This window comes from Cryptomeria japonica, chromosome 2 (assembly GCF_030272615.1).
Source record: "Cryptomeria japonica chromosome 2, Sugi_1.0, whole genome shotgun sequence".
Classification (NCBI taxonomy): domain Eukaryota; kingdom Viridiplantae; phylum Streptophyta; class Pinopsida; order Cupressales; family Cupressaceae; genus Cryptomeria; species Cryptomeria japonica.
Genome location: NC_081406.1, coordinates 616549217 through 616575930, shown reverse-complemented (window position 1 = coordinate 616575930; position 26714 = coordinate 616549217). Strand labels below are relative to the sequence as shown.

Sequence of the window (26714 nt, the reverse complement as noted above, 5' to 3'; positions counted from 1 at the left end):
ACTTGGAAACTAGATAAACTAGGCTTATTGCACCTATTATGAGTATGACTGATGTGATTTGTGAGTTTAATGCTATTTTTTATACTCATGTGTTATGAAATTTGCAAAACAAGATTGTTCAACTTTTTTCTCCATCATTTCTAATACAAACTTATATCTGATTGAATCCTTATGCTCCTGCTGTCTCATTGAATCAAATCAATATATCTGATCGAATCAAATTGAGGCATAGCCTCTCATTCATTCATTGTGTGATATAGGAGAACTGATCAGGCATAATGAAATTATTATTACAACACCTAAATTAAATATCAAATATCAAGGGAGTGAACATAGCAATCAGCTGAAGACCCAAGCTTTGAATAGTTAAAGCCTTAGTTTTACTGATTCAAACTTTTCCTTTCTCTGGCGCTTGTGTGCCCTTTCTCCCTCTCGTCAGTCTTCGCCCATTCTCCTGCATGCAAAACCACTTTCTTTCGTGGGTCAAAACGTAATAAATTTTAGGGTTTCACTTTAAAAACAAAATACCTCTTTTTACCACGATTTTCCATGTTTTCCGTGTGAGTTTTTCTCAAAAATCCACATGATTTTTTCCTTAAAATCGGTGACAAGTTTTTTGGCTATTTAATCGTCGCCATTTTTGACTTGCGAGAAATCGCAAGACAGGCGATTTTATGACGATTTTTTCATCCTTGATTAAAATAACTATAACTATTATTAGTATAGAAATGTGATAATTGTAAATAATACAGGTATTATAATTGTAATTTAATTATGTGATAATTTATTATTATCAATATAATATTATATTAAGAATAGTATAATAGTAGTGTTATTATTAGTATTCTAATATTTAATATATACTAATTAATTGTGTAGAATATCTAATTTCTAATTAATATTAATATATAAATCTACTTTTGATGTCAATATAGAAATCTACTAACAAATATGGTTGAATGTGGATGAAATCTTTAGTTCACATGTCGCTACTTTGTTTGGAAGCCCTTTCCTTTCAACAGAAAACCACTTTATCCCTCTATTCTTGAAGATGAAATGCTTTCTTGAGTGTTGAAGGTGGAGACATTTGAACTTTAATTGAGTCTCTAGAGTACAAGATATATAGTTTTTCAGTTTTCCACTGTTTTTAACCAAATAGGAACAAGAAACAGCAATTTAGCTGTCCAGACTCCAGATTGCGAAAAGTCACTACTTCCTCAGTACTGTCTAGAATTTTGATTGCAGCTATTTGCCACACTTTCTAGTGGAACAGGATTACTTCAATTTGACTTCTATGAAAAGAGAATGACCCTCTGCAATTTAAATTGTTTTTTTCTAAAATTTCAGTAGAAAAGAGTAGAAAGGAAATACTAAATTTTCTGATGGCAGAAGAATTGCTTCAATCTGGCACGCGTTAGGAAAAAGACTTTTAAATTTTTGACTGATTTCTGTGAATATTCTAGCAAATACCCTAGATTGGAAATACCAATTTCATCTAATGACTGTAATTGCAACAGTTTTCTGGAAAACTGTTAGTTTACTTTCTAATGGTACAAGAATTGCTTCAGTTTGACATCTATGTTAAGAGACTGACCCTGCAATTTCAGCTGGTGTTTCTCATAATTTCTGCCAAAATAGCCCTAGATCTGAAAGTAAACTTCTCTCACTTTGCCCAAACCTCATCTGATACCAGTCATGCTCAACAAATAAATGAAAATGACAAATACATTCTAACAGCTATGAACAACAGAATAAATATTACAAAGATAGAAAAGTGAAGCATTTCAAAAAATAAGATGAGTTGAGACCTTCTTAGGAGGTTTAAATACAAATAATTTAGTAAATTGTGATTAGTTGGCTACAAGCCTAGAAGTACAAACAAATTCATACTTGTGATATTAAATTAAAAATAGTTAAACCTTTAAATATGCAAAATAATGTTTCCCCTTGCTAGTGAAACAAATATGATTTCTATAAAAACTTTCTTTATTCTTAATAAACGAACAAGGAATCTTTAGATTTCCATTTGATGGTTCCACACGTAATTGAGTAATATGGAGATACCTATCTTGTATGTATAGTATAAACACAAATGCAATTTTGATGGTGTGGCTATATGGATTTGACTTGGTTCTTGAAGGCATGAGTGGTATCTCATTGTTTCATATATTTGGCTCCACATTTCAGATTCCTAACTACATTGTTTTGCATATTTTGCATCCACTCTATATTGCTTATTTTCCATGGAAGTTGGTTTGAAAACTCTATCAGAAGATACTTGAATTCAGAGTTGAAGTCTAGAATGCCATTTTGTCGGCAATTATTGGAAAAGATGAGCTAAGCAATTTTACTGCTTCGAATACAGGATCTTCTCCCCAGAGGCTCCTTGTGAAGTAATCGATACTGATAAACATTCACATGTACTGTATCAGCCAGAAGCTGACATTTGGATGATATTGGTGAGTGAAAATCTTGCACATTATTTATATTTTATTCTTCATTTTCACAATTTTTTAAAGATATTTTAAATCTATGTATCTCTAGAAATTATTCTTTTTGTCCACCTGTTAACAATATTGATGTAAGGTTCATTTCTTTGAAGTCAAAATTTGTTATTTATACTTTTAAATAATGTGCACACTACTATTGTTGGTGGATGAACATAAATTCCAAGCTAGCAGAGATATGGTTTTGTCATTGGAACTTGATTTTTTTGCCTTGCTGTAATGTCCCCACTTTGAAATAGAATTTAATAATAATTAATAAATAATAATAATAAAATTAAAATATTTAAAAATTAAATTAAAATATAAAACAATATAATTAATATTTAATGAATGGTCAAAAGACATAAAATGAAAAGGTGTGACTCCCTCAAACATGAGATATAAAAGGGAGAAGAGAACCTCATTTGAGGGGGGATAATTTGGGGAATCAGAAGTGCAGATCTGATTTAAATAAAAGTGCAGATCTGATTTAAATAACAAGTCTAGATCTGATTGTGAAAGGTTGTGTCCCTTTCAAAGGGCAGAAATAATGAAGAGTTGCACTCTTTCAAAGCTCTTAAAGTTTGATTTTACACTCGTTACAATTCCAAAAGTATCCCCCACCTCTTGGAAGTTGTTCAAGCATCGTAGTATGTCTCCATAGAGTAAATGCTTTATCAATTTTATATTTTTTGTTTGCATCCACACTCATTGAACTTGAAGTAGTGGCCATTGTTGCAATCTGATTTTACTATTATAAGAAATTATACAATTTTAAATTAGAAAAAATAAGTATGCCTACAATATGTACAAACTAACAAAGTTCAAAATGAAAATCAAGAAGCTTTATAAAAATAGTGAAACTTGTTGATTTAATAGCTGCGGGATATTTCTTTCTCCTTTAAATCGAAATTAATAATAAATATCAAATGAAAGATATAAGGCCGACTCAAGGAGGAGTTGCTATTTAAACATATAATAATTTATCAAGGCCGACTCAAGAGTAACGCCTAATTTAAAATAATAATAATTATATTTATTTATATTAAGGCCGACTCATGGGAAAGTCGCCTCATTTCCTTTTGTAAAGTCATCTCCTTGATGAGGCCGACTATTCATGAAGAGACACCAAGTTATGTATATATACTCATGCCAATCTCCATTTGATATCCAATTCGAATTCTTCAGCAGCAAGTTCGTACCTTAGCAGCAGATCTTCATTTGATAGCAGCAGATCTAACCATTCAAGGAGGAGAACAATTATCTTCAGCAGATTGTCATCTTGCTTCAGATTGATTATAATCAAGGAGAAATAATATCATTTACAGATTTGAATCTAGAGAGGTGCTATCATCTTTGCATCAATCGGCCTTGTGATTGGCCAAGTTGTAAAGCATATTTTCTGCCTTATTCAATATAATATATGTGATATATTACTGGCTGGCTTTTCCCAGGGTAAACTGCTGTGTTAATTGTCTATTGTGTTGTGTATTTCTGCTTATTTCATATCTGATCCTAAAACTAACAAAACTTGTTTCTTTTATTCTTTTTTTTTTTTTAAATTTGAAAAAATTCATCAAAATCTTGAAAATTTTCGTTAAAAGCAAGGTTGCCAAGAGACCGGTACTAGTACTGGTATGGGAGGCTGGTACAGGTACCAGTACATCTATTTTTGAAAAATAGGAGATGGGGGTACTTGGAGACGCCATAATAAAAAATAATATTTAAAATTATAAAACATAAGAAAATCTAATATTAAAAATATATAAATTAATGTTTAATATATAGAACATAATCAAAGATATATTGAAAATATAATAAAAAAAATGTATTTATTTCCATCAACTCCAAACTAAGTATTATTTTATTTTCCATCGGGTCCTCTATTCATTTATCATCGACTTAGTTTATTAATCGCTCCTAACTTATGTTATCACTTTATTAATTGCTCCAAACTTATTATGAGACTTTAAAAAATTATGCCACGTCAATCTCAAAGAACAGAGTAATGAGTAAAACAATACCTCACGTGGTCGTCAATTTCATCAGCTCCAAATGCTCAGCAAAGCTGACCTCGTGCGGCTATTAAATGCATCAGCTCCAAATGCATCTCTTTTCTCAACCTTGTTTTTTCGCATTTTTTTAGGGTTTTAGTTTTAACCATAGGAGATTGAAGGAGACAGAGGTAGAACATCTCTTGCAAGCAAGGACGTTTCCAACCGCTTCTTTGGTAACAGAGACATGTCTTGGTCCTCGAGATGCGACCCAATGGGTTGGAGATGTATCTCCTTACAACCTAGGTTAAAAGAATAGAGAATAGGGTCAAATGCTTACGTTAAATGATTAAATCTCCTTTGTGCAAGCTTTCTTTCCTCCTTTGGCACTCCTTGATTGAACAACTAAAAAAAAAACCAGTTGCCCTTCAAAATACCAAAATAAGAAAAGAGAGAGTGAAGAGAGAAAAATGTTCTTTGTCTAGGGTGAATTGATGCTTTTAGGGTTTCAATGCAAAAAGAAAGTAAAAAAAACGTTTTTTTAATATTGTTTGGGTGCTTTTTGGCCTTGGGACCCGTGAGTTTGCCTTGGGTATGCTCAGGGTGTGCCCCAGGTTCCCTATGGGTATGCTCTTGTGTACCCACAAGGAACCCAATGCATCCGGGGCATATCCTACGAGAGTTCGGACTTTAGGCAAATTGAGCTTGGGTGCTACAGGGAAAACACGTAAACCCTGTAACTTATATTTTCTTCAAAGAGCTGCAAAGTTCTTCATCACTTTGCAACTAACACCCTTAAAAGAAAATAGAAGACTTCCTTGGGAAGAGACACGAGAGGAGATTAAGTTCCCAACTCTCTTATCTTTGACCAAGTTGTGAAAAAAGGAAGTATTTTATCCCCCTCTTGAAGCTAACCAACTCTAGATTTTTGCTTCCAAAAAATTTCCTCCCTCAAATCCCTTTTGAAGAGTGTTTTTGTAAGAATGGATTCCTTGAGAAGACAATTTGGAGTTAGACTGCTATCTCTGATTTGAGAGTTAACCTCACTCATTCTTTCTTGAATCTCTTTCCTTCTCTTGAAGATATTGTCATAATGCCATATATTCCTATATTTAAGTTTGATTTTAATAAATTGGATCCTTTTGGAAAAGGTGTACATGGGTATGCCAAAGGATGCTTCTTCCTTCTACTTGGTGGCAATATGATGTTGTACAGACCAATCTGTCAACCACGTCAACTAAAATTTAAATGGAGGTTTCTTTAAGTTAGAGAAGGGTTGAAGAAAACTGTATAGACCAATTTTCCAACCTAGTCTATTGAAGAATTCTAGAAGAAGGAATTTGAGAATTATTTAATTAACATTTAGAGACCAAACAGTTGTCCAACCACTCAAATATAGAACCATGGCCACATTAAAAGAACAAAATTTGGCCTAAAATGAACAAGATTACGAAAAGACACATTCTCTCTTAGCATGAGGGAAGAAGGATCTAAACAACCCCATTTCATTTCTCCTCCAAGCTTAGAATAGCATTTAGAACCATAGTGATACATGCTGCCAAAGGTGGTTCTTACATTGAGATTTTGAAGGGGCATAACACTGGTCAAAAGGATAGGAGCCAAAAAAGACAGAGACTTTCTAGAAGTAATCCATCATGAAGGAGTCAAATTCAGGGGTCCTAGAGGTAGTTTAAACCACCTAAGGCTCCTTGAGTGCTTTTATACTTAGACATTTACCATATTTCCAAATTATTGAGCACAGGGAGGACATTTCCTCCACTGCAACTTTAGTTTCTTAAAGGAAAAATACATCCAGCTTGTGTTCTTAGATGGGCTTCTAAACAACTTTTTGACAAGGGGTGCTGCCCAAACCCCTTATATTCAATGAAAGGAATGGAGAAGTGGGAATCCAATGTCCATATTACACCTGACTTCACCAAAGATTCTGCAATCATTCGCACCTTTTCTTGGTCCTTATTCCTCCCTACTGTTGAGGCCTTTTTTGTAGCATTCTTTTTGAGCCACACCCAAAAGAGATGGAGATATGATTTGTTTAAGATCATCTTGTAAACCTTGAGTTAGTCCATTTCCCTTCATGACAATTTCCAATGAGTCTCAAATAAGGGGTCAAAATTGAAGGGAGAATGGTCGGCCATAGAATGATCCACCATACTTACTACCGATGATTCCCTTCCATGTGTGTCTTGGAGGTGATGGGCAGATTTAGCTCATGGGCCTCTTGTAGTTTTGGTCCTACTTGACTATCTACCATAGTAGCTTGCTCTTCTACCTCACTTTGACCTTCATCTAGTTTTGGTTCTACTTGACTATCCATCTTAGTAGCTTGCTCTTCTACCCCACTATGGCTTTCTTCCCTGACATGAAAATATTGAACCCTCTCAATCATCTCCAAATCTTCAAATTTCTCTAGTAAATCAAATCTATTTTGAGACTTCCTTTTTGATATGCCTCTTGATTTGTGATTTGGAGTTTTGCTTGTATACCTCCTCAATGGCGATTGAGAGTTCTACCTCTGATGATTTTTTGCAAGAATGAAACCCACTATGCATGTGCATGTTCCTTCCCTTTTCCTTTTTCAACTTGCTTCTCTTGACCAAATTGCATCAAATCCGTGTCTTTTTGAGGGCAATCTCTTTGTAGATGATCTTATGCATGACATTGCCTGCACCTAAAAGGAGGGCTTCATAGTCGGTTTGTTGGATCCATTGCATGTTTCCCAAATGAATCTCCGATGAGTCTGGCAATAGATTATTAAGGTTGATTTCCATACATATATGGGCATACACAGTAATCTTCCTTTCTATTGTGTGATGAGAAGAACCCATGGGCTTCCCAAGCACCCCACCTATGGATTGGAGAATATCTGGGCACCAAAAGCTCATTTTCAAGTTAAACATCCTAACTTAAAGAGGCATGAATGAAGGAGTTTCATCCACAAGATCAAAACTCACGTGCCATAGCTTGATGAAAAGGCTAGCTTGGTCATGAAAATATGGACCTCCCTCAAACGTCATATTCGGATCTGCCATACTTGAGAACACCACAAAAAAAAATATCCATCTGTGATAATGATCTCCATAACACCTTCTGGTTGCCGAGTCCTTGCCCAGTTTTTCAGAAACAGCTGTGAAATTTTTATGCTTATGAACTTACAAATCTGGGCATGCTCTGCCAGGTATGGTACATCATCAGCTATCTGCTCAGGATTGATTTTCCTTGTAACAATATTATTATCAGTCATTTATTTTTTCTCCTGCTGTAAGTTGGAGACCTTGTCTGTTTTGTATCTTTCCTCATAAGTTGTTTTTATTCTTCAGATGGAAATTAATTTATACGGTCAGTCATGTACAAACTTTGCATCTCTACATTTTTCATCATGGTCCAAGTTATCTTTAAATTCAGCATTGGTTTTTTCGTTACCCTGAAATTTTATTATAAGCTGCACTGATGATCGACTACAAGGTATATTTATAAGACAAATTTTCCTTTTTATAATATCTCTGCATGTTAGTGTTGTCATTAGATAATTGTTACATTTTTTTCCAATCTATATTATCCCAAACTTGAAATTGCTGTTTTATTTTTACATGCATACAATTCTGAAACAATTGTAATTAGATCAGCTACAGATTAATTTCTGCACACTGTAAATTATTATCAAATCTCAATAGCTTTGGTGTTGATTTGGCAGGTGGTTGAAAAGAGTAAAGAATATAAGGAAGTAAGTCGACCCAGTGCACTAAAATCTGTTCTCAAGGAAGCACATTGCCTTTTTACTATGTTTTTTGGTTCCATAAGGGCATTGCTTGAAAAGCAGCCTAATGGTGCAACTGTAAGGAGCTGCCTATATGCATTTTATACAGATTATTTGTCAGGTGTTTACTCCAAATTCATGACTTAAGTGCAGTTCTCTTCACTTTTATTGCCAATTTTTTTGCATGCAGTTTACTTGCTCTCATGCTTAGTTATCAAATACAAAATAACTGCAGTAATAGTTTGGAATACTTGTGCAAAACTCCATTTTGCATGAACATTTTCTTGCTTGAAAATTCAGAGTGGGAACCTTAGCTCCCTGTTCGCTGTTAAATGAGAAAATTTTGTGAATCAGATCTTATGGTGGGAAAGAAGACTATTTGAGTGGAAAATTTAGCTCCTTGTCTCTTATTGAATGGGAATTTCTTGTGACTCAGATTTTATAGTTGGGAAGAAATTTCAAATGCCCTCCTTCTGTGAATCATTGGTAGAACGAGGGACTATTCAGATGCTTTCAATTGGAAGGGAAACGGCTCTTGAAGTTCAGGTAATATTGCACTTTAATGATGGATTATTGGTTTAACTTGATGTTCTTATGTATTAAAGTGAATGAAAAAGTAATTTACAAAGGCCATGTAACAATGTATTATTATGTCCTTATTTTGGTAAGTATATTTACAATCACAAATCCATAACATAGTCAAGCATGGTACACATTCACAACACTTTACCAGAATTCACAATAATACATAAAGCATCAAACAAGACTCTACAAATCGTCACAGCAGAAATAAAAGCAATATGTAAAGAAACACAACACAAGACTTAATAAGACTTTCTAAACAAGATAAATCACAGAAACAAGGTATACATTAGTTATTAGAGTGGTCGACTCTAACAACCAAACACACCAATACAAATCACACAATCCTTGCTCAATGATTGATCGAAGAAACATTGAATCCAATCATTACTAGAGTACACACATTACGCACAAGGACTTACAATTATTCCCCCATCTGTAAGTTGTCAATCGGCACTTACATTTTGGACTTACCTGGATTAGTATCCCAACAGGCCACACCAAACTAGGTGCAATGATTCCTAGCAAACTCTCTCTCTCTATAGAGCACCCCTATCCTTTTAGATAAAACCCTATTGTTTCGAGTAGATACCCAACTCTTTCATGTAGACACCTTACCTCTTGGTAGAAACCATGGAATAAACTTTCCATGAAATCATAACCTTTTGGATAGAACCCTACTTTTTGGTAGAACTATTAAATAAGCTTTCCATGAAACCTATCCTTTTGGATAGACACCATGGAATGAAATTTTTTGTGCTGGGACTAGGGGTGATATTCACGTTGCAATATTTTTAGACTACTGTAATTTATTTATTTAATAGCTGGTTAATTATGTGTACATCTCCATAGATTCTGGAAAGAGCCAACTTGGATGCCTACACGAGGTTGGAAGGTGTTTATATTTAATTATTATTTTCTCGATGACTTGAAATATGTGTAAAGAGTATCATGTGGAAATAAATGTTGTAAAACATCATTGGACACTAAGCATGAAGTGCAATGGAATTTATTACATAATGTAATGTCCCTTCTTAGGCTATCGGTCCTTAAGAGACATTTACTCCCATTTCTTAAACTTTCCAAAGATCATAATATCCAATGATAGCATGAATGATATACTCAATAGTATGAATCCATTAACATCGCTTGCTTTTCCTATTGTAATCAACATAGATGAATGCTAAGTGGATTATATATTTAAACTTTCCCTTTCACCTATTTTGATAAGGGATTGTAAATGTAAATAGACTGTAATGACTTTCAGAACAATCAGAATTCTGAGACAATGAATTTATACTGTTATTGTTTGATATGAAGAAATATAAAACTGATTTTTATGTCTTATCAGTTTGCCTCTGTAGATACGAAGACCAAGCAATTATATGTATTCTCCCTTTCACCGCATGTATCGTACTTATTGTCTTATTCAATAATGGGAGGCGGATATATATCTTTTGTCTTCATTGGATCGTGCACGTGGTTCCACATAGGGTCGTGACCCCTGTGTGGAGCCACGATCCTTCTACACCGGCGGAATTACTTTAAACCAAACATCACATTTAGCAAACTAATATGTTAGTTTAATACTAACTTAATTAAATCCCAATAAATCGCAAGTAACATAAAATCGAATTTCTGGGTGCTAATAATCAGATTACGATTTTGTTTAGAGTTACGACTGAGAATAATTTTAACACTCCCTCTTAGTCTTAGGACTATAGATCTAAAACTTAATTTAGCTCAACACTAATCTCATGATAATTACATCACCTAGGTGTGAAGAATCATCCTATGATTCTAAGGATATACTCACTTTGATATCCAATTTTAAGTATCAGCCTGTGATACTAAGGATATACTCACTTTGATATCCTTGTTTTAAGTATCAACCTGTGATACTAAGGATATACTCACTTTGATATCCTTGTTATAAGTATGTGCACTGACATTAATCCGCTTACATAATGTCTACTATAACTTATCATATTACTGATATTCAAATTGTCTGATTTTCAGTTTATATCATCTTCCAAACATTTATAAGATCGTCACCTTACAATGTTAAAATACAAGTGTTCATTAACTAAAGAATCGTCATCCTTTAGGAATGAACACAGGGAAAGGTTACATACTTCATATACTCAAATATATGACCAAGAAGTTTACATAATTTTAGACATCAATTACATTTTAAGCATACCAAGAAACCTCCTGAAGTGATCAATTTTCACTCTTGCTAGGGGTTTGGTTAGAATGTCAGCTGTCTGATCTCCTGTATTGACATATTCCAGTCTTATTACCTTTCTCTCTGTCATGTCTCTTACATAGTGATATGGGATCTCAATGTGCTTGGATCTATCATGAAAAACTGGATTCACTGAAAGTTTAATGCAGCTCTGATTGTCACAATGAATGATAGTAGGCTTCAGACTTTCACCAAACAATCCTACTATCAATTTTCTCAACCATACAGCTTCCTTAGTTGCCATGGATGCAGCTATATATTCAGCTTATGTGGAGCTCTGAGCTACGGATGATTGTTTTCTGCAGATCCAAGATACTATAGCTGATCCTAAGCTGAAACAACATCCTGAAGTGCTCTTCCTGTCTATCACGCTTCCAGCCCAGTCTGAATCAGAGTATCCATTTAGGTTCAATGCAGTGTGTTCATAATGCAGTCCATAGTCCAAGGTACCTTGTAGATATCTCAATATATGCTTTACTGCAACCAAATGTATTTCTTTGGGTTCAACCATGTGTTGGCTGAGTGCATTTACTGCATAACATATATTAGGTCTGGTATTGACTAGGTACATTAATGATCCAATAATCTGTCTGTATAATGTTGAATCTGCAAATTTGGAATCTGCTATAGCTTCTTTTAGTTTATGTAGGTTTGTTTCCATAGGAGATGACATTGGCTTACAATTCATCATTCCAAATCTCTTCAGAATGTCAATGGTATATTTACCTTGATTTAGATAAATACCATCTGGTTTTTGCCATACTTTTAATCCAAGGAAATAATGGAGTAGACCTAAATCTTTCATCTCAAACTCTGAAGCTAGTTCTTGTTTGCATTTTGCAATGAGATGATCTTCGCCTGTAATTAATAAGTCATCTACATATAATATGAGTATCAACATTTCACCTTTGATTATTTTGAAATACAGATTTGGATCAGCAATGTTCTTATAGAAACCTATCTCTAATAAGTAATTGTCAATTCTTTCGTACCATGCTCTGGGAGCTTGTTTTAATCCATACAGTGCTTTCTCTAACTTGCATACATGTGTTTTAGCATTATTTACCTCAAATCCCTTAGGTTGCTCTAGATATACTTCTTCTTCAATTGTTCCATTCAAAAATGCAGTTTTTACATCCATTTGATGAACTTTCCATCCTTTAGATGCTGCTATAGCCAGGATTGTTCTGATAGAAGTGTATCGTGCAACAGGTGCAAATGTTTCTTCATAGTCAATTCCTTCCTTCTGTGAGAAGCCTCGAGCAACAAATCTTGCCTTATGTTTTTCTATACTGCCATCAGTAGCATGCTTAATTTTAAAGAGCCATTTAGAAGATACAATTGATTTTCCTTTAGGTCTAGGCACAATTTTCCACACATCATTCTTTAAGATAGATTGATATTCCTCTATCATGGCATCCTTCCATACTTGTTGTTTAAGAGCCTCTCCGACACTTGAAGGTTCATCATTTATGAGGTCTGTCATTAGAGTAACATAGCTAGAAAACTTTGAAGGTCTTTTGCTTTCTCTAACTGTTTCTCTAGGTGCTGCAAAGGATTCTGCTTCCTGTACTGTTTTAGTGGCCCATAGTGGTCTCTTCCTGGGATTCTCTGTTGTAGTGTTCTCAAGTTCCAAGGTGTTATCCTCAGGATGCTCCCTCTGAGTTTCAGAAAGAGAATCTTCTTCCAAATTAATGGAATTAGTTGGGATTTCAGGTGTGATGGAACTCCTTGTTTTGTTAATAGCTATATCTTCCTCAAATATGACATCTCTGCTTAATTCTATTTGTCTTTGACTAGGGATGAATATTCGGTAGGCTTTAGATGTTTCACTATATCCTACAAAAATCCCTTTCTATTCAGTAGGTTCTAATTTAGTTCTTTTCTCCTTAGGTACATGAATATAAACATGACATCCAAATATTTTGAGATGGCTAATATCAAGTTTAATTCCAGTAAAGACTTCTTCAGGAGTTTTGTCACCAATATGAGAGTGAGGACATCTGTTTTGAATGTATACAGCCATATTAGTGGCTTCTCCCCAAAGTGCAGTTTCTAGGTTTTGATCTAACAACATAGCTCTTGCCGCTTCTACTATTGTTCTATTTTCTTCTTTCAACAACCCCGTTTTGTTGAGGATTGTAAGGTACAGTGAACTCCCTCTTAATCCCAGCATCTTTACAAAACTCTTTAAACACTTCTGATGTGTATTCCCTACCATTGTCAGTCCTAAGAGTTTTGATTTTCCTACCAGTGTGATTTTCTGTAATAGATTTGAACTCTTTAAATTTCCTAAGAATATCTTTAGATTCTTTACTTTTAAGGAAATAAATCCAAGTTTTCCTAGAAAAATCATCTACAAAGATTACATGGTATAATGCGTTTCCTAGTGATGGTTCAAACATAGGCCCACATAAGTCAGAGTGAACTAGTTCTAGTACCCCTTTAGCTTTTCTAGAACTACAAGGAAAAGAGCTTTTAGTGTTTTTCCCTAGTGCACATCCTTTACAAATATCTGAATGAATTGGCTTTAGTTTAGGTAGTCCTGTTACTAATTTCTCCATAGAGGGTAGAGCACGAAAATGTAAGTGCCCTAGTCTTCTATGCCAAATTTCTGCTTGATCCATGACTTCATGAAGTATGGTTTGATTTGGCTCATTACACAATTCATATAGGTGCCCTTGTCTGTAACCAATCTCTTGTGCTCTTTTGAAGGTGGCTGTTTTTGGCCATGCCATTACCTTTCCTTCTATGAATGAGACTCTATATCCGTCGTCCTCAAGTGCAGAGATAGAGACTAAGTTCCTTTTAATGCCTGGTACAAATAGTACCCCGGTGAGTTGGATTGGGATTCCAAACTTCAGTCTGATTGTACATGTCCCGACACCCTTTACAGGATGTGCAGAGTCATCTCCTATTGTTACCTCTTCATTTGATCCCTTTTCCATTGAGTCTAGTAATTCTCTGAATCCGGTGACATGTCTTGACGATCCACTGTCTATCACCCAAGTGTTAGACTTGTTTGAAGCTTGACTTGATAGTGCTGAATATAATACAAACTTCTCAGATTCAAGTTCTGTGTTCCTCTCTACTTTGGCGAATGATGCCTGCTGTTTTACTTTATCAAGACAGTTAAATGACATATGTCCATACTGATCACATCTATGACATTGGATTTTTGACATGTCTTTCTTATGAAAGCTTTTCCCATGATGGGATTTCCTCTTCTTGAAGTTTCTCTTCTTGCCTTTCTTATGGGAGTCGGTATTCAGAATGTGGAGGTCTTCATCTTTAGTTTTGTGATTTCCCCCTTTCATTTGTCTTGATTCTTCAAGGAGACAGTCATCCCTTAGTCGATCAAATTTTGTGAATTTATCCCTTGCATTTATACCTTGTTTGAATGATTCCCAGGATTCAGGTAATCCGTCTAGGGTAATCATTGATAGTTCTTGCTTCTCAACATGATAATCAAGTTTTTGCAGTTGATCTCTGAGTGAACCTATCCTCATGAAGTATGAGTTTATTGTTTCACCTTTATTTATACATATGTGGTTCAATTGTCTTTTTAGAGCTAGGGTTTTGCTCGGATTGTTTATTTCATATGTCCTTTCAAGGGTTTTGAACATTTCATATGCGTTGTCATATTTTAATATAAGTGGTATTATGTGATCCCTTACTGCATCTATCACGATTTTTACAGCTTTATCATTTCCTTCATTCCATATAGTTTTCTCAGGTTCGGGCTTGTCTTCTTTTATGAATTTGATTACTTTGTTCTCTTTTAACACTATCATAATTTTGACTTTCCAAGCCAAAAAATTTGCTGCTCCTTCGAGCCTGTCCTTGAATCTGATTGTGTTCGCCATTTTAGAACTCTTCAATTTTGTAAACTTCGCTTTTAGTCTATTCGGATCTTTAAGTAGTTAGGCTCTGATACCATGTAAATGTAAATAGACTGTGATGACTTTCAGAACAATCAGAATTCTGAGACAATGAATTTATACTGTTATTGTTTGATATGAAGAAATATAAAACTGATTTTTATGTCTTATCAGTTTGCTTGTGTAGATACGAAGACCAAGCAATTATATGTATTCTCCCTTTCACCGCATGTATCGTACTTATTATCTTATTCAATAATGGGAGGCGGATATATATCTTTTGTCTTCATTGGATCGTGCCTCCACAGGGGTCGTGATCCTATGTGGAACCACATAGGGTCGTGACCCTTGTGTGGAGCCACGATCCTTCTACACTGGTGGAATTACTTTAAAGCAAACATCACATTTAGCAAACTAATATGTTAGTTTAATACTAACTTAATTAAATCCCAATAAATCGCAAGTAACATAAAATCGAATTTCTGGGTGCTAATAATCAGATTACGATTTTGTTTAGAGTTATGACAGACTAATTTTAACAGGGATAAAGATTGGATGACAAAATAGAGTTGTGTCTGATAAGATCTTATGAAATATGCCAATTTATGGTACTCCAACCTGCAATGTGTTCTTCCTGATATATCGATGTGTCTTATGTAGTAAAAAGTAAGATGATATTTCTTATAGCAATATCAATTGTTGTTACTGACTGAGATCCTTTATATCATGCAATGGCTGGTATATAATACCACTTACAGTGATATAACTGCCGTGTCAGATATGGACATATTCCTTGCAACCATGATCTAATGTTGTCTGATGTGAATATCTATGCATATAGTTGAGAGGGCCGCAGACACTAATGCTCCAAGGAGCCAAGCTGAATAGGATACCCGTAATAAAACCCCCAAATATATTTCCCTTTTTGAATGACGACTGGTCTCTTATATCTCTGTCCTTGAATGAGGGGTTACGTGGGATAAGATATATCCCATGTCCTTTCACACCTAAAAATTCTGATCGCACCTCTTGAGTTATTGATGAAGCTTGTACTCTTAACTGATTTTGTCTAATGATAATTACATTCATTCATAATAATTATCAACTGCTGCACTCTAATCGTTTAGTTCTTGTATATCGTTGTTACTGAAGATACTAAATTGCTGTCTAGATGCGCCCTTTTCAGATATCAACTATAACAGCCTCCTTGATTGATGCTGATAGTAATATTCTTAACTAAACAATGTGCATTAGTTAATATGATGATATTCCCGCTCCTTGGTGTTGACGTGTTTTTTAGGACTACGCTGAACATAGAATAAAGTTTACCAACGGTCACTCTATTCTCTCTTGATCAAAGTTATACTGTATGCTAAGATTGCAAGAAAGTTCAAACGGCTAAGTCCAAGGTTCCTTTAGTCCTGGACGTGACTTAGTTAGTTGATGGGTTTGCTGTTAACCCAAGGGGCCTTACGCATTTACTTGAAGAGGATAACAAATTCATGCAAGTTCAAGGATTTCCATGCGAATGATTTGCAATGAAAGCGCTATTTTTTTTTTGGATTTTTTTGGATTTTGGGTTTGAAATATGCAGAAAAGTAAATGAGGAAAGGGTTTAGACAACTAGGCTAAGATTAATCTAATCCTACGAAGAAGGAGACGGGATTACTTATGCAAAATCCAACCACGCTTCGCTTTGCCAGCAATGCACAACTACACGAAGGAGGTGCAATCTTCAAAGGGTGTGTTAAAGATTCTCAAATCACCAATAGAGACCATCAAATCGAACAATCTCTATTGATAATCAAAGTTAAACATACACAAATAACGGAGGCTCAGGCTAACTTTGCACAGTATGCAACAATCAGCTGCACACCAATAGTATGAGCATTGAATTCACAACAAGTAATCCTATCAAATCCAGTTCATCTAACAACATGAAAGCAAATCTAATCTATGAAGAGAGTGAGACCATGCGAGCTCCAAAACAACACAAGAACACACCAACAATAGAACAATGTATTCTTAGCAACAATCTCAGATAATAATCTCTCCTCCTTTGCAAATGAGGGGGGTCACCCCTTTATATAGGCCTCTGGCCTTGACCTCATGCAAACCCTAATTAGGGTTTTACCCCCAAAAGATTCCCCACTCAAGATGCAACAAGGTGGGAATCAACTATTAATGCCCACTAAGCCCATATACAATTAATTCAAAAAACCCAAAAATGGCGTCCATTTGTGCATTAAATGCACCCCATTACATCAAACTTGCCAAGAAATATTCCCATGCAAGAAATAAATGCCCATCATTCCCCATGCGACGGCTACATGCGTAGAGAATCTGCCATAAGTCATTAATAAGACGGCTGCATGCAAGAAGATTCCCCATGCATTCAACATGCATTAATCGGGCCGCCACTAAGTCAAAAATATTCCAGCAGTAAATGTGCCATTGTGCTACCACTATTCAGCCAAAAGATTCTTGTCCAAGAATGGACGATCATTATCTCGTTCATTTATTACATATGCAATGGATTTGCTGGTGACGGCTTCCAGCTCTCCGATGGAGATACTTGGCACATTTTCAATATCAAACTCCATCAAGGTAATTTCTTCCTCTCTCTTTGAAAAGAAGCTCTCCCATTCCATCATTATTTCCTGTGTCCTCTTCATTGTACAAGAAAATGAAGAAACATTTGCAAAATGTTCCTTACTGAATGAACCTACGAAGAAGAACTCGTGCAATTGAGATTTCAAGGAGTTCACTGTTACTCCATTCTCATTGAGCTTCTTTGCGAACAGTGCTTCAATTGCATTGATGACTTCTTCCTGCATCCTTCTGATTGAGTCTTTCAAGGTTAAAGACTCCATACTAAATTTGTCAAAGGTGTTCTTTCCTGAGCAAACAACGCAGAACCATCGGGGATAGTAATAAACCTCGTTCACCTGAATTACTTTCCCATCAATTAGTGTTTGCCTCAGAATCTTTGTTAGAGCCCCGAGTCGCAGAATGGTTAAGTCCTAATATATGTGAACATCCTCCCACAATCCTTCCACTACCTCCAATCTTTTTAGAAGGGCCACGAACCTTGAATGAAGTTGAGCCAAGTCCTTGATGAATTTTCTTGCTTCAGTGTAGACATCCTCTATCCACTCCCTGGAATTCTATGCCATTGCTCTAATTACCTCCGCATCATCAACAACTTCCTTAGGAAGGGAAGAAGGAGGAATGAATGAAGGACTTGCTTCCCTGAGTGGCCATTTAAAACTTCTGATGCACTCGCATAAAGCTCTATTTTTTTCCCTCGACCTTTTACATTTTGCCTTTGTCTTCAACATCTTTTCCTTCATGGCTAAGGAAGATCCTTCGAAGTCTTCAATTACTTGTCCCGTGGAAGTGGGACCAAGATCAACTTGTCTGATAACATAATCTTCCTGCCTAATTTCATTCCTGTTCTTATCCACTGCAGGCTCATCTATGTGCAGGGTTTGGGATCCGGATTAATCCCTCACGACTTTGGAAAATTTCTAGGGAGCCTTCTTTTCTGTTGGCTGATCCATCCTCTTCAACAACTCTTCTAACTCCCGAGTTGGATCAATTTCCTTTTCCGGTTCCCTCCTTAGCCCCTCTATTAGCCAATCAGGAGAAGGAATGGAGTGACTATAGATTTCCATGTGCTCTTGCTCTTGTGATTCTTCCTCCATTTCGCCAAGGATGGCTTCCACAAAACTTTGCTGATGAACCTCTTCCTAGTGTGGATGACTTTCTTTTCTTTGACCTCTTGGCTGATTGGGTCTGTGTGAAGCACTAATACTGAGTATATCTGGTGCGGGAGTATTACCTAGAGGTGGATCCGCTGGATTTTCCTGTGCAAACATCTCTACCTCCTGTACATTGGAAGAACTTGTCAGTGACTGCACCCTTTCTACCCTTGCTCTCTTTTGCAAAGATTCTTCCTGTTGCATTTCTTGTTGAACTTCCTGAGGAACTTCCTAATGGATTCTATGCTGGGTTTCATGATGAACTTCCTGCTGGATATCTTTCTTCCTTGCCATCCTTGGTCTCTTCGGAGCACTTTTCCCTTTATCAATCCAAACTTCTCCGTCTACCTGGGCTTGTGAAGATCCTTCAGTTGTTTCACTATGGGAATCTAGACTTCCCATCAACTGATATGTCAAATGAACATTTCTTTTCGTCAACTTCCTTATCTGCCGATCAACCCAGTGCTTAGTGAATTTTAGCACTGGTCTAGCCCGGATATTCAAATCATCAATTTTGGGCTCCCACCAGTCTAGCAACTGAATGGGTTGATCTTTCACTTTCTCAAATTTAGGTTTCGTTAGGTCCGAATCCTCTTTCACCTTATCCGACACTTGATAAATTTCACTTATCCCGATGGTGTCAAGGGGCAGTCTGGAATACATTTTCCACTGGACTTCAAGGTCATCCTCGACACTTGCCCAATAATCTTCTAAGTGAAATTTGTGTATGAATTTCATACCAGCAACCTTTCTGATTTGGCGGTAAGGATCATATTGAGCTCTGGATGTATAAAATGTCAAGCGATAGAATGCTAACTCCTTTGCTGCACTCTCAGCTGCTTCCAAACCTAGGCACATTTCCATGAAATCACCTAGGACAACTGGGAATTCAATTGACAGCTTCTTCTTCTTCTTCTTCTTCTTCTGTAGTTGATCATAAGCTGCAAATTGCCTCATGAGTTCCAGCAGTATGAATTTGTCGGATGGATACCTTGGCAATTTGTATGACTAGAATGAGAATCCCTGCGTCCTGATGTAGGTGAATTTTGGAAACTGTAAGAACGTGACTCCATACTACCAAGGCCCTTGCTTGTGGCGACACCCTTACGTGCAATTGTTTCTGCATAAGCCGTGTCAAGTACATAGTGAAGGTGTCGTTCGCCAGCTTGTAAGAACTAACATTGTGAAGATGCAGCTGAAGATAACACTTGTGCACTTTCAGCTGTGCTGGTCCGCAACCCATGATTCCACTTGCTGGCAGACCATCAAATCCTCTCCTTTGTGCAAGCATATAGATTACGTAGGAGCTCATAAAGAAGGATTGAGACTTTCTTTCTTTCAAGTTCCTTAGCTGTTCGTGCAAGTAATGACTAATCAATCTGACCCAATCGACTAGCCCGTTTGCATTCATGATCTTGCCAATGTAGAAGAACATCCATGTTTCAAAATTCACAGTATGTGAACATCCCATTACCCTGCTCAGCATCTTTATCAGGTCCACATATTCCTATTTGAACTCAAAGATAGTGAGAGTCTTTGGCATTTTGGAAATATGTGGCCTAGGCTTCAGCAGCCATTGTTTGTTGATCATGTCAGCACATCTGGCAGGACCCGCGTCATACATTGCTTGAGCTCCGCTGATAGTCTTGTATGTCATGGAGTGGTGTGAAGGAATTCCGAAAGCTTTACCAATTGACTCCGGAGTCAACGTCGCCAACAACCTGCCATCTAACGTTGAAATTGTCTTCCGCTCTGGATTATAATGCTTTGCACATTCCAAAATCAAATTTGGACACTAAATAGCAAGAGGAAAACCAGATGCCGCGACAATTCCGCTCTTGACAAACTTGACAGCCATTGGTGATGGATTATATCCCATTGTTCCGAACATTCTGATTTTGAAGGCAGCTAGGTTGAATGTGCCCAAATTTGTATCGCTGATTTCCTTCCACCTAGAATTCATCTGGGAAATAGGAAGGAAGCCCTTCTTCTTTGCCTTGATCAGTGCTTGCTTGGTGATAGTAGCTGCCTTGTTTGATTCCGCCATCTTGAAAAGCACCTTGAAAATGATGAAAAATTGACTAAGTATGACCTTTCTTCACTTCTCCGATTCTTCTTCCTTAAATCCTACATGTGAGAAATGAAATGCTTCTCCATGCTTATATAGAATTCTTGAAATTGTGTTGCTAAGTTGGGAGGCATTAATTTGGCAATTGAATTTGTTATGCGTCATACTTTTCCAATCACTGTGCCATGCAAATGAAACTTCCCTTGTAATTGAGTTCGAATTTGGAAGTTTCTCTTAATGCACCAAGTCATGCGTCATACTTAGAATATTCTTTCGCCAACTTATTAATTTCCAATTTTTTCAAATTTTGGAGGGAATTTGGAATATTCTTCAAGATTCACATGATTTACCATCTTGGCTTGACTTTTCTTGCTCCGGGAGGAATTTTCCATGCTTCTCCAACATCTTTAATTTTTTAGGGATCCTCCTAAAATCTAGGAGCCGGGTCCATTAGAGAAAGAAATCTCTCACGATTCCGAATCTGTAAAAATTATCCAGATTTTGATAAGATTCGGTGTCTTAAAAATGGAAATTTCAAAAATTTCCCGAGGGGATTTTTGCTTTTCATTCCTCCTTGACACTTCGTTTTTCATGCCTACACAATTTTTTGAGTTTTCAATCTTGAGCATGGAATTCACTCTTCGTGGTGGAATTTATCACTTCCAAGCCTTGGAAGAATTTTCAATTTTCCTGACTGGGCATAGAATTTTGACTTTGATGGATAAAATTCTTTCTTTCATGCTCTCCATGGATACCTCTGTTTGGCGTCTATATTCTTCCTTGGGCGTTATTTGTATTTCAGGGAGGGAATTTTAAAGTTCTCAATGAATTCCAAGGCACCCTTACTTTGGCGCCCTTCCTTGATGCCTTGCGCAATTCTTCATAGGGCATGGAATTTTGATGTTTTCGTGAATTCCATGGTGGTGTGAGTTTAGCACTCCTCCTAAGGTATGGGCGCTATTTTGCATTGTGCATGGAACTTTGCATTTTCCATGTTCTCCATGGATTCCCCTCTTTAGCGCCCTATCACTCCTTTGGGCACCATTCTTGCTTAGTGAAGGAATTCATGTTTGTTGAGGTTTTCCACGCCTCCTTCACTTTGGCACCCTCCTTCACTTTTGGGCGCTATCTTACTCTGGGCATGGATTCTTGCAATTTTCCATCTCTCCATGTATTCCAAGGAGCCCCCAATTTGGCGCCCTCCACAGTGCTAGGGCGCAAATCCACCTAAGTCAAGGAATTCATAACTTTTCTATCCTTCCTTGACCACTTCATTTTGGCGCCCTTCCAGGTCTTAGGGCGAAAATTTCACCTGAGGAGGGAATTCATCATTTTGTCCATTTTCCATTTTGGCGCCCTATCTGAGAATTGGGCGCATTTCTTCATATGTCATGGAATTTTGAGATTTTTGAATCCTCCGTGACACCTCCAGTCTAGCGCCCTATTTGGTAGTTGGGTGTGAATTCCTTCGGGTGAGGGAATTTCAATCTTGCTTCTTCTGGACTTAGGTGAATTTTTGAGCTTTCCTTTTCAGGAATGGATTTCCAACACTTAGCCATTTTTTACTTTCTCTGTCTGCTTTCTGACTTTCCAGAATTAGTAGTCGTGAATGCTTGATCTTCATCATCTTGCCTGAATGGTCCTGTCAAAAATAAACTTTCCAAAAATAGAAACTTTAGAACGTCAACGTTAGACCCCTAAATAGGACATGGGAATGACTTACTAAAAATAGTATGTTTGATTTTTGGCAAAATGACGACTTTCCGAGACTCAGTAAAATCCCTAAAAAATAGGAACTTTCTAAAAATAGAAAGTTGCTATGTTTTGGCTCAAATTTTACTAGGAGGTTCCTTGAAGGGTCTTGATTCCATTTATATGTTCAGGCTTTCCAAAACCCTAACAGAAACCCCTAAAATCTAGGAGTAAAGGTAGAAACCCTAAAATTGACAAAACAGGCCCTAGACTTAATCAAATTCACTCAAATGAAAAGCAGACTTCACCAATTTGACCCTCGAGCATTTGCAAAGCAAAGAGTTTGACGAGACTGCCACCAAAAAACCACAAAAAACAAAACCAAACGACCAGGAGGGCCTAAAAAGTAGGGGGTCCCCATCTGGGATGGGGTGATGTGTGATTAGGTCACAACACTTGGTTTGCTAGATATCATAGTTAAGCGCCTTCTCCTGTGACTTAGTCATTATCGTATCATAATGGTTGTTCCTCCGTATCCATATCAGTCATGATTGCTGTATAATCTAACATCATTATCAATGTAATTGCTGCTCAATCATACGTTGATTGCCGTCATCTTAATCATTTTCTCCAACTTATATTTATCGATACGTGCCAATGCTTATCAACATCTTAGCATATCATAATAGTACCTATTAATTGTTGACCATCATGAGTATGATCAATATTCATGATTATCGATTGCTTGGCTTTTGTTCTTCACAGAAGCTACCATTCCCGTTGACACTTAGGTGTACCTATTACCAATTCCTCATTCATAGATTGTCTTTCCGCATCGTTCCCTATCGATCCTGTCTTCACAGTAATCGATTCATTAACCAATCGCTTCTCTCATGATATCTATGTGTATTGACTAGTATTAGCGATGCTGTTTACCCATCGCAGATTTGGCTTATATCAACTCTGTTATTAATCATCGGTGCTTGTCATTAATCATGACTCTTATTCCTTATATTTCTAAGGAAATTCGTCTTATTAATAAGACTTCACGATTTTCCTGAATGCTAACTATCCATTCTAAGCTATAGGTGTTCAAGGTTTTAATCCCACAATTGTTCATTGTTGTTATCTTTTTGGATCAAAGATGGGGACATGAGACATAAGATGTGAAAGAAACATCTATGACAATTATTAAAAGGTTGGTTTTATCTTTTTAATAAGTAGGTTGTTATTTTGCTCTTTAATGAACTGTTTTTGTCCTTTAGTCAAGTTGGACTACCAAATTCATTAGAGAGGACTTGAAGCTAATGAAAATATGCTTGTAACATTTAGACACATCATGAAGCCACTTTTGCATGTTGACTACTTGCCTCATGGTTTAAATCCAATTTATTAGAAACTATTATTATTTCTTAGATTGCATTTGTTCATATATTGAAGCTTTGGAATATTGAATTGTATGGTTTTATAGTTTATATTATCATGATGTTGGAATGCAATTGGATTGTATAGGATCTATGTTGATGTCCTTTACATTGAAGCCAATGTAAGCTTGTACTCTCTTTGGTGTTAGGATTTTTTATTGAAAGAGTTGTCTCCATGTATATCGATATTCTTGTGGTATTGCTTTGCATGCTTTATTGGTTGTGTTATATCCATTTCCATACGTGTTCGATCATTATAAAATCAAAATGTATTTGTAATGTCCCCAAATTATACCCAAATAGTAAATGCCCAAATTCTGCCCTAGATCACTATTCTTAATTGAAACAAGGTAGGGTTTAGAGGTACCTTTTACTCTGATTCAGACCCTGCAACAAGTTAGGGATCATTTCATAACCATAATTCATAAAAACAGATTTCCCTAATCAGAAAGTAATAAGTATAAACATGAATGTAGAGATCTAGTCACAAGATTGCTTAAATATTTTGAGAAGGTTCAAATCATAGGGAAGCTAAGATAGGATGGCTAAGTAGGGTGCCCTAGAGACCCTCTACTCTAGGCCCAAGGGTGAACCTTATCCCCCTTGGCCTCATGTGGCCTGTGCCATCCATATGAGGTGGAATGCCTAGTGATGTGTCCTATCACCGTTTTCCTCAACCTTGCCACTTCTATCCTATTTCCATGATTGAACATTCCTAATGCATTCATGGACCATGATAGAGAGTTTAGAGGTGTTTGCAATAGGGTGCCCTGGAAGCTCAACCTCTCCAAGCCCAAAGGCAGTACCCTTGTACCTCTTTGGCCTCATGGGACTCTCCGGTTGTATACCATGAGGTGGCGTACCTGGAGGGTGACCCCAACACCATTTTCCTCTACTTGCAATTCCTTCTCCCTCTATCATGGCTGAGAACATTCAGAATAAACCAACTGTAGCATATCATTAATCAGTAATGAGCAGGGACAGTCATAAACAGCAACACATCATTAATCGGCTTAATGCCAAGTCAGATCTTATTCGGTTTATGCAGATTCTCTGCATTTGAATTTCTGATCTGATCCCTTATTCTCTTCTGGGTCTGCCCTAGATCTCCCTTAAATCTGCAAAATGTTTCTTCTTTTCATTGGCTGATCCATCATGGATGTCTTTCCTTAATATAAACTTAGATTTCTTAATTTATTGTCTGATCTTATTCTGCTCTTAGTTGGGTAGATATCCCATGGATGCCTCTCATAATTGAGTTACATCTCCCTTTTATATCTTGAAGGAGATACACCCCTTCAACATTTCTGCCCTTTGCAAGAGTTACACCTTTTCTTTGCTAATTGCTGTTAATAATTTAATTTAAATTAATTTAAATGCCTTTATTAGCTTGGCACCTTTATATTAATATTGCTGATGTTGTACTTTTAAGGGGCTGCGATCCAAATAAGGTTTGTCAATATATTTTCTTTTGAGAGAATATACGGTGGCCAGGCCTAGTAAGGTATAATAAAGTCAGACAGGACAGCTTCTTATGTTAGAAATTGTCTCCTTTAGTACGAGGGTTTCCTTATGAAAGTGTACGGCTGGCAACTCAAGGAAATAATGCACCAATCAATATTCATTTTGCACCAGTTAATACCAATCTTTCATTTGAGTATATGTATTAATTTTATTTTATTATTAATAAGGTTTTAATTATAATATTTGTTTATTTATTTTTAATATTTTAATTTATTATTAAATCTCATAAGAAAGGGACATTACAGTATTTGTGAGTATTAAGGAACAATAGTTCTGATTATATTTTTACCCAATTTATCAACGTTTGGTATTAGAGTTTTGCTGGCTTGATTAGAAAGGGGATGCCTCTTTTTAAGTGTTGTTTGATATTCTGTTGCAACGAGGGATCATTTGTATTTGTTGTGTAGTTTAGATTTTAGTGATAGAGGTCACGGCCAACACATCTTGTATGGAGATTGAGAAGTTTAATGACAGACAATGAACTTTGGAAGCTGCAAATAGAAGATCTCTTGAAAGAAAGGGATCAATGGAAAGCTATGGTAAATGAGAATAAATTTATAGGTATATTGCATGAAGATTGTTAAGGTTAGATAAGAAAGTTTAAGGTGATATAAGGTTTTGTTTATCTAATTTTATTATCTTCAATGTTTCTGTTGAAATAACCACATTTTAGTTGTGAAAGATAATAGATGAAATTTATTGAACTAAGAGTTTAGTTAACAAATTTTATTGTAAAATAAAATTATATTTATTAAAAGGAAATGTTGAGAGTCATTTGCAAAACACTTGAATGTTTTAATTTAATCTCAAGTCAGTTAAAGTCTATTGATATTAAAATTGAAGAAGAGGATGAATATATTTTGTTTTTTATTCGGTTAAAGTCTATTGATATTTAAATTGAAGAAGAGAATGAATATATTTTGTTTTTTTGTTTTATTACATAATTTTTCTGCTATGTTATTATTAGAATAATATCTTAGTTATTAATTATTAATGGTCAATTTTGTATTCCATTGTAAATATTAGATGTTTCTAATTTTGCTTATGTTATCCATTGTTTCATAATGGAAACATCAATCTTGTAACTCTGTAAATGATCATTTGATCATTTTATTTAATTCATTCATTATTTTACCAATTACCTTTGTAATATGGTATCAAAGCAGGATTAAATTTTTTGGAAATAAAAATTTTCAATGAAATTTTTTAGTGAATTTTTTCTGAAGTGTTTGTGATTTTTTTACAAACATTTTTCTTGTGGTCTTGGTAGAATCTA

General features: G+C 35.9%; 1 protein-coding gene across 4 annotated transcripts in view; it reads left to right on the top strand.

The window, feature by feature from the left end:
- Positions 1 to 26714, top strand: part of LOC131078691 (vacuolar fusion protein CCZ1 homolog B) — a 144455-nt gene that overhangs the window by 64598 nt on the left and 53143 nt on the right. For all 4 annotated transcript variants that reach the window (XM_058016463.2, XM_058016464.2, XM_059216783.1 and 1 more), the window contains 3 exons: positions 2366 to 2459; positions 8193 to 8376; positions 8692 to 8801. In XM_058016463.2, coding sequence (XP_057872446.2) covers positions 2366 to 2459; positions 8193 to 8376; positions 8692 to 8801 — 388 coding nt within the window. The remainder of the gene's footprint in view (positions 1 to 2365; positions 2460 to 8192; positions 8377 to 8691; positions 8802 to 26714) is intronic.